The sequence below is a fragment of the Sinohyriopsis cumingii genome, chromosome 18 (genome assembly GCF_028554795.1).
Source record: "Sinohyriopsis cumingii isolate HCF-2022 chromosome 18, ASM2855479v2, whole genome shotgun sequence".
Lineage (NCBI taxonomy): Eukaryota > Metazoa > Mollusca > Bivalvia > Unionida > Unionidae > Sinohyriopsis > Sinohyriopsis cumingii.
The window spans coordinates 79,338,223-79,347,790 of record NC_142978.1 but is presented as its reverse complement, the minus strand read 5'-3'; the positions used below and the strand labels follow the sequence as shown (position 1 = coordinate 79,347,790).

At 35.3% G+C, this 9,568-nt stretch overlaps 1 protein-coding gene across 1 annotated transcript; it reads left to right on the top strand.

Annotated features, from left to right (window-relative positions):
* The first annotated feature begins 493 nt into the window (after positions 1–493).
* LOC149777137 (stromelysin-3-like) lies at positions 494–3,605 on the top strand. Its single transcript, XM_089942769.1, has 3 exons — positions 494–748; positions 1,633–1,772; positions 3,196–3,605. The coding sequence occupies exons 2-3, from the start codon at positions 1,640–1,642 to the stop codon at positions 3,495–3,497; spliced, it is 435 nt and encodes a 144-aa protein (XP_089798895.1). The 5' UTR covers positions 494–748; positions 1,633–1,639; the 3' UTR covers positions 3,498–3,605.
* The last annotated feature ends 5,963 nt before the right edge of the window (positions 3,606–9,568 follow it).

Genomic DNA, 9,568 nt, shown 5'->3' with positions numbered 1-9,568 from the left:
TACGGCTTCGTTAAACAGAATCAGTATTTCTCATTATGCGATAAACATAGTTATACAGATGTGTTGATTTTAAAATAAATAAAGACTTTTTTCCTCATTACGATTTCCAGCGTTCAGAATGTTTAGGCCCTTTTGAATTGTTTAGTTGATACCAATATGAAACCAAATTTATATTTAAGCCACGCCTACCTGCACTACTTTTTTATATACTGAATGAGGGCTATATTTAGAATCTATGATCACTCAAACTCAGACTTCTTACGTAAGATTTTAATAATGAACTAAATACTGGACCTTTGGTTAAACTAATGAGATGTCATTGATAATGCTACAGCACACTGTCTCAGAGCAACAAGTATTCAAACAGTGAGTAACGACGGATTTGAACTTCGTCGCATAATGTAAGTCATTGATCACCGTAATGAAAATTCAGTAGTACGTTACAACAAGGACTGTTCATCCACTCAGAAGTGTCAAAATAGTGAGACTCTGTCATCCTTTACAAGTCGACAGTTAATTTCTACAGCCCAAGAAGGTCGTCCCGAGTGATAGCGTATTGTTGTCACGTTTGAATTTTGTGGAAAATACACATTTCCGTCTCTCCATGTCATAGGATGCCCAATTCAGTACAAAAACGTGTCATGTCTGCGGGATTTGTGTCAAATTCCTCATTTATTAACCGTGTATTCCAATTCACAGGATACAAGGATAATGAAACAAATTAAACTGACATCAAACACTTTACCAGGTAACATCTTCCAGTTGATCTGAGTTGTAAATTGACGTCAACTGACGAACTTTTTCTGATATGCTGTATGTATGTATGTATGTATGTATATGTATATATATATATATATATATATATATATATATATATATATATATATATATATATATATATATATATATATATATATATATATATATATATACACACAATGAGATTCAATGTTCTGTATTGTTGGGCCTTTTTCAATGAAATTCAAAATATGATTAATTAATAGGATGTAATTAAATCATGTGTTTATTTAACTAGTTATGCTGTCGAATTTAAGTAAATGGATTGTCTGTTTATTTTATTTCTAAATTCATCAAAGTATGAACAGAGAAAAAAACACTGCTTGTTTGGGTATGTTTGTACAGTGACTCGTCGGTTCAGTATTCGTTGAATTTAAGAAAATAAACATCCCTTAAACGTTCTCTGTGATCATGGACGAACACACACACACATTGTACACAATTCATTGCATAAGCAAAGAAGGCGGTGATTTAAACTTCGTACATTTCTTACGACTGCTTCAGAGCTAATAGACCTGGAAGTTTGTAGTAAATTTTGAATCGAGAGCTAGACATTTATATCAATGAAATGTTTGTTTTGATCAATGAATTTTAACATTCAAACCCGACCATTAAATAAGTCATATTTAGACCTGTATGTGGAACGTTCGTGAGTACAGATTGTCATAATTTGATTTTTGACACAAGTTAGTCGGTGTAAGCAAGCAAACGTATCAAATATTTGAAAGGCAAGAACTCGTGAATATATCATGAGTGTCGATGAAATCGAACCAGGAAATGTTCAGGGCACTATATTAGGAAAGGATTTGCCATTATGTTTAACTTAAATTTCAGGGACGCAATGGATCGAGCTTTCAACCTCTGGGCAAGAAAAACACCACTTCGCTTTGTATATCAGGAACTAGGCACAACTGATATGAACATTAAATTTGCTACTGGGTATCATGGAGATGATGGCCGATTTGACGGCCCTGGTAAGACTTGCTCACTACCAATACATGTACTTCGTGCATCCCAAATCACTGGATATTTAATCCACCACCTACCACTCTCTCTCTCTCTCTCTCTCTAGAAAGTGCCCCGGACCTATTTTGTCTCCCTTTATTCCTTACTTTCTTTGGTCAAGGTTTTAAGTAAGTCATCGAGCCGGATGCATAACGCATACATTGTTTAGTACTAAGCGTGTTCATATTCTTAGTTGCATTTGTCAATTTGTTTTGCATATACATCTGTTCTATGGTTTGTATATACATCTGACCTTTGCTTTGTATAGAGATCTGATTTATGGTTTGTATGAATACCTTGGATATGGTTTGTATAGACATCTGATCTATGGTTTGCATGGATACCTTACATATGGTTTCGATAGACATTTGACATATGGATTGTATAGACACCTGAACTATGGGTTCTATAGACATCTTCACTTTTGGTTGGTATAGACTTCCATCCAATTGGTTTAGATGGAGACCTTACATATGGTTTGTATAGACATCTGACTTGTGGGTTATATAGACATTTGGTATTTGGTTTGTATAGACATCTGAACTTCTGGTTGAATAGACATTTAGTTTTTGGTTTGTATATACATTTGACCTTCTGGTTGTATAGACATCTTCACCTTTCATTTGTTATGACATGTTGACCTTTGGTATGTGTAGACAGCTTTATCTTTGGAAAAAAATGTATCTAGAATAATATTGCCACATTAACAGTTGATCAGCCAGGAACCGATAAACATAATCTTTGAGTGGACTTCATTTCAATGAAGATGAGATGTTATTACAAAAGAGTTCAGAAACTACATCGTTTAAGTGAAAGGAATTATTTTTGTTTTCACTTTGTATATGTGTTAAAAATCATTGTATGTAGATGGATGGATGGATGAATTGGTGGATGTTTACGAAGATAAAAATATATATTCTTATTCTTATGCACGTTTCTCAATAACAAACTAAATATCTTTGGATATATTATGAGGTGTGATTTTGTCCATGATGCATAGGGGCAGGTCCAGAAATATGGTTTAGTATCGTTTGGAGGTAAGGGTTAGGCTGGGTGTAAACTTGTTGGCGAGAGGTCTATGGGAGTAACCTCCCTAAGTGGGGTACCATTGAAAAGCCCCGAAAGCTCCTGCATTTGAAGCATAGCAAGGCATAACATTATACCTCTATCAAAATTTCTGTCCGAAAAGCTCGGTTAGTTTGGCATTCAGCTTATTTTAATGGGGGAGGCAACAGCTCTCTCTCTCGCCTTGCTTTATTATACACTTAAAATTCTATGTTTAAAACGTATGCCTGTTATCCATTGAATTGGACCGTAGTATATCAACTATATTCTGTGGCTTTGTTCAGTAAACCAATATTTCTAATAGCTTCTATTTTGGTTTATTTCCAGGGGGTACGTTAGCGCATGCGTACTTCCCAACAGCCGGCGAAATCCATTTTGATGACCAGGAGACATGGTTGCTGGGTGCTAAGGCTGAGAAGGCAGGCACAGAACTCTACATCGTCGCAGCACATGAATTTGGCCATGCCCTAGGATTGGAACACTCCAATATCCGTGGCTCTCTAATGGCTCCCACCTATTCTTACTCCTCAAATCTGATGTTAAATTGGGATGACGAAAACGCTATTCAGAGACTCTATGGCAAGCCGTACTTTAAACGAAAAAGTGCTTGGTGGTTTCTAAGAAAGTGACCCATATCTCCACGTGACAGTTTGTCGGACATCATGTACTGTATTATCGGACCAAAAGCTTAATGACGCCATATTTCAATAATTGTTTTATTATTTATTTTTAATTATAAAAAGCAAACAATTTTCCGAAAACCGTACGTGATTTGTGTTCGAAACTTTAACTATTCAAACTGATTCTGAAATACTGAAAAGGAAATCACAAAGAACAAAAATATCTCCCTTGGGTTTCGATCTCGAGACCACTGTCATTATAGGCTCAATTATTATATCGATTGAGCCGGTCTCATTACCAGGAAATTTCAGCTGACCATTGGAAATACATTTACGGATGTAACACCCACCCACCCATTCGCGTTCTGAAGGCAGATATTATTATGAAGTCGGCAAAACGCATTAAATTATAATTATGCAAAGTGTGTCTTTGAAAGTTGTTTATGGTTTTTTAAGAAGTTGAAAGATAGTTTCTGTGAAAGATATGAAAACATGTTGTCCTGTTAAATTTGTATTATTGCATTGTGAAAGCCGGTGTCTATATGGATATCAATAAATAACAGCTTCGTTGTCCGTTAAGACTTACAGTTCTTAACAGGATGCATAAATACATATGTTTTCACGACTCTACAAGCAACAGTATCCCAGAAACTGAGTCAAATGCACAAGAGTCATTGATAATTTCAACGGAAAAGGTAGATGATACGAAACGCGTCCAAGAAATTTGAAGAACCACATGTTGCAAGAAATATTCAATTTCCTCTTTTACTATACAAATTATGATTGTGGGTGAGAAGAACATAAAGGTGTTGAGAAAGATAGAGATTGTATACATGTCATTTTTATATCGATGGTTATTTGTGAATAAACAACTACAACTGAGTATTACTTATTGTATATTGGTATGTTATACACTGTATTTTGAACCTTTAAAATTTGCCGGAAACCAAACGTAATGAACTAATGTACAGAAAATTATGCTGCGAGGGAGAGTAGTTATATATGGGGAAAGGGGTGAAATAGTAATTAACATCATCTAATTTTTAAGCTTTATAACTGTTACTATTAGGAATATAACGGGAATTTAACATGTGGCAGACGATAAAACCTCAAAAGGGAATTTAACATTAAGGGGCGGGATCTGTCTCTAGGGAAAAAGTGTTAGAACTGGTTGACTTTAATACGGGAATGATTATAATACTGACAGCTCATTATAATATTGTTAGAGCTCTAATGGAGCTATGCTGTTACTGTTTGGGAAGTTGTTATCCTCAGATTGCACACATGCTATCCAACACGCTTTGTGTCTTTTACTGACGCCTAGTAGATATATGAATATATCCTATATTTAAATATAAAGTATCACCTACACATCAGATCATGCTGAAAGTAACGGTAAATTTGCATCTACTGTAATGATGATTAAGGAGATTCACATTGGGGATCGAACTCGTAATAGTAACAATATATTGGTCGTGACTATGTGTTACGAAAAGTCATAAATTGACACAGACTTTAGCAAATACTGAAAATTAGCTGAAATATGTTTACGATTTGCCCTGCACTAAAATGTAGTACTACAAAATTTGTAAATTATAATGCACATTGGCGGAAACTATGAACATTATTTTAAATTGATTTAGACTGAAAGTAGTTGTAAAATTATCAATCTGGTCTAGTCTTCAGCGGAGACTGAAACAATTCTGGAAATTTGTCAACCATATTACCCAGACAAAAATAGTACTACACTTCCGGATATGTAACAAGATTGAGCAGAGACTAGGAAAGATTAGTGGATGATAGGATTGTATGGTCTAGACTGACATTAGAACTAAGGTTCCCAAATAGTAATGGACTTTAAGCAGGGTCAAGAAAAGATCCAGAACTCATGTAGAGCACATGAGAGCTGTCATTTTAGTCAGCTATGTGCTTAGACTATGTACACGTATGATATATAAATCAATTTCAGCTACAATAAATGATTGTAGCATAGAGATATAAACATTTTCACCATTGTGCATATCGCAAATGCAAGCAACTTCATCTGATATATGTTACTCTGTCTGAAGGACATAATATATCTAGCGGCACCTTAGCAGAGACTAAAGAAATCCGACTTACTGTAAAAGATGCCTTTACCAAAAATAGCATTCTAATCTTTGAGACTGAAAAAGTCGAATACGTTCTTAAAATTTTGACTTACACTAAATGTATTATTAAACTTTTGAACCTCATAAGGATATTAGCGGATATTCAGGGATACATTCCTGAGCATACAACAATTGTCTAAAGAATTTCGGCAAACTTAAAAATTATTGTAAAGGTAAAATTGTCAAATTGACGCGTTTTCCTAGTAAAAATGACACAAAACATATCGATGACTGCAGACCGAAGTTCCGAACAAAGCTGGTCCAGGTTTATAGGGTGGAAATGTTCCTGTCTCCCTTGGTCTGGAGTAAAATAAAAGCGATACACAAAGTATATACTCTTCTATAACCGTCGTACGAAATACCGTAGCTGTTTTGGCTCCTAGTTGTCCCATGGATTCAAACAGTGAAATTAGATTTCGAGTAATATTTTGTGTTCTTGGTTTCATTCCGTACGTCAAGATATTGTTCACATCCGCTTGGTACAGAAAAGCGTCCACGTTGCTGCTCACTGCTCTCTCGTGTAAATCCACCTCGCTGAACAATGCGTGAAATTACTGACTGGACCTACTCTGTTGTCGGCTCCTGAACTGATGTTGTCCACAAGAAGAACTTTGAATTTCAGGCGCAAGTAACTGTTATTTGGATCGATGTAAATATATTTTAAGAGGGCAAGAGATGGCATATATATATTTGTTGTTAAGTCTATAGAGGAGATGTACGACAAGAAAGTCTTCTTACCACGTCCTTCCATGCATTGTTAATACATGTGCCATAAAGAATCCGCTGGTAAATGAAATTCAAGAAATGGTGTAACACACACACACACACACACACACACACACACACACACACACACACACACACACACACCCGTACAACACACCATACATCATCCAATTTGTTTAAACTCTGTAATCTGCTAAGTCTTGAACATTGTCAGTGACCTTCTCCCACTTGTTTATACAACAATGATGCCTGACGTCGTGGCATGGCACTGCTTAGTATGTCTTCGCAGTTTATAAACGTCTGACCATTTGAACACTTTCAAAGTAAAGAGTATTCTTATAGCGTTCAGAAAGAATGAATTAAACGTTTATGTCTTTTGGGATGCATTTGTTTTTGTGTTTCACTTGAATCTGCACATGGTCTCTGTAAATGCGTTCTGGCAGCTTCAGAGGTAAACTAAGAATCCTCACCAGTTCCGAAGTATGCAAGATGATGATCATATGAGGAACTGATCAAAATTCTCAACGAAGTTGATGTGGTTGTATCCAACGTTGTTTCCTATTGGTTCAGAATTTGATTTAAATATGCTACAGATTCTATTTTAAGATAATGAGAGACCCCTCACCAATGAGAATGCAGTGACTCAGTTTTCCATTTGTCAAGATGGAAAGGTCACAATAGATCACACGTATCGTCAGAGATTTACAGACTGTCATTCGACATTACACTTCCAGCAAGAATTGTGAACACTCAACTCGAGATAAAGTTAAAGATACATGCAATGTCAGTCAAGATTAAGGAGATTGGGCGGCCAAATATTCACACCGCTTAAGAAGAAGGAACCTATACGACAGAACAAAAGAGAAACATAAATTAAGATACCTATAATCAACTTCAAGATAAAGGACAATGGTCATCAGAGTGTCCGAACAAAAGGAGAACCATGCGCTCTTCAGAATCAGTACAAGCGGAAGAACCCATACCTACAACGAAATTTAAACGGCGAGCAAAGCAGAATAAATTGAAGTAAAACAACACAAACATGGAAATTATTTCAAAAGAGAAAGACAGTTAAATGGTGAGAGAGAGAGAGAGAGAGAGAGAGAGAGAGAGAGAGAAAGAGAGAAAGAAAGAAAGAAAGAAAGAGGAATATGGAATATTGTGATATGACCTAAGCCATTGTGATTATGATAGCACGAGAAAATAACAAAAAGGGTAGGCGAGGTTTCCTCTCGCTTTATTTTATCAGAATGGATAACATTTTAAAATACACATACATGCACACACCTAAATATATTTTATTTAAGAGGACATTTAGTTTCTTGTGTTATTAATATTGAATTTGCATTTTTTGTTAGTTAGTTTCTAATTTATTTTTTATTTGATTATATGCTATCAAAATCTTATTTGTTGGACTTGACCTGAATCATTGATTTATTGTATTCTGTAAACATCTAGAACACAGCAAATAGCTTATTTTATTTTCTAAATATAACGATGATTTTATTTCGTAAACATTAGAAATCTTCTAGAGGGTTTTCTCCATGAGGTAATATGATTTCTTTTAGAAAATGATAATTGTGACTTGAGATCAATTAGAGGACTATAAAACCTTCTAGAAATTTATTCATTCGTGCTTTAAGATCTGAGCAGAATCAAATCTAGTATTGCTGTGTGCAGTAGTTCATTTGGGTTGAAGTTGTATTTATTCAAATTACGTCTTCGCTGAAATACAAAGTGCTCATAAAATAACATTCTTTGAAATATAATCTTGAATTTATAGTGAACTTTCAAAAAAAAGGATAGATTCTTGCATTGTATTATTGTGATTCAACAAAAGACGGGATGGATTTCGGATCTACAACAGAATAATTTTGATGGCGATAGAAATACAATATTTAATGATGAATGACTTTAATGGGAAAATAATTATTTTAATTATTTAAGATCCAAATATTGGAAAAATTAACATAATCCGCACGAACATAATGTAAGAAATGAAAATGCAAATAAATGACCTGACAGAGTACATGGACAAAGGTGAATGACTCACAGTGATTTCACACGACGAAGAGAATGATGTGTTTTACTCAAATAGTAAAAAATGTGGTACTATGCTCATATATAAACATGTATTCACTCAAATAGTAAATACATGAGGTATTTTACTCAAATAGTAAAATGATGAAAAGAAAGGGACAGATATACCAAATATCTTTACAATCCCAAAACACTGGGTATTACAAACCTCCAAAAGTAGCCCACGGCTAAAAGATTACATGTATGGAGTTACACACTCCGTCACCAGCACATTTGGCTACCAGTCACACTGGTCAATCAAGCAGTGAGTATTCCATGTAGACATAGAGAAATATTCAATCCCTTGGTCAATCAAGCAATCAGCGCCCACCAATCGGTCAGCAGCGCCCGATCACCTGCTACTCGACCAGCAACAGTGCTAACTCAGCTCTACGGTTGATGGGGTTCGTTTTACACATGGAATGGTCAGCTTCTATGGTTAGCTCTACAGCTGGTACCACGTCGACTCCGATCAGCTCAACAGCAACGACTCCGATCAGCTAAAACTACATCTAACACCGTGTACTATGCATGACACGGGCATCTACGATTAAACGTAATGACGTTGTATATGGTAAGTTATACAGATTATGTTATCGGTACAATAATTACAAAACACTACACAAGTTCAGAAGTAAACCTAACTGTGCTTGATAACAATCATACGGTATTAATTGTTTCTTAAAATGCAACTTTATATTGCTACTATAAATCTCTTGCTAAGTCACAAAAAAGAATAGATGATATTTGCATTACATTACGTAAGCCGAAGCTACATAGAAAATATACAAAAATAAACATGGTAGTACAATAGTTACAACTTATACACCAGAAATTAATAAATTACTTACATACCTCTACGGCTGAAGATGTGCAAGTCCTTAAATTGGACCGCTTACTGACAAGATGTTTCGTAATGTGTAGATTTAGTCTTATGGTGAGGCATTTATATACAGACGATGCCGCCATACCTCGTCTGTGCTCGGGAAGTATTCAGTTCTTTCCATCGAAAGCACTTCGCACGTGCGGCATATGATGAACCGAACTCACTGTTTCGAAAATTTGTTCAATATACACAAATCACCCACGGGTATCATTGTACACAAAAAAAAAACCGAAACCCGC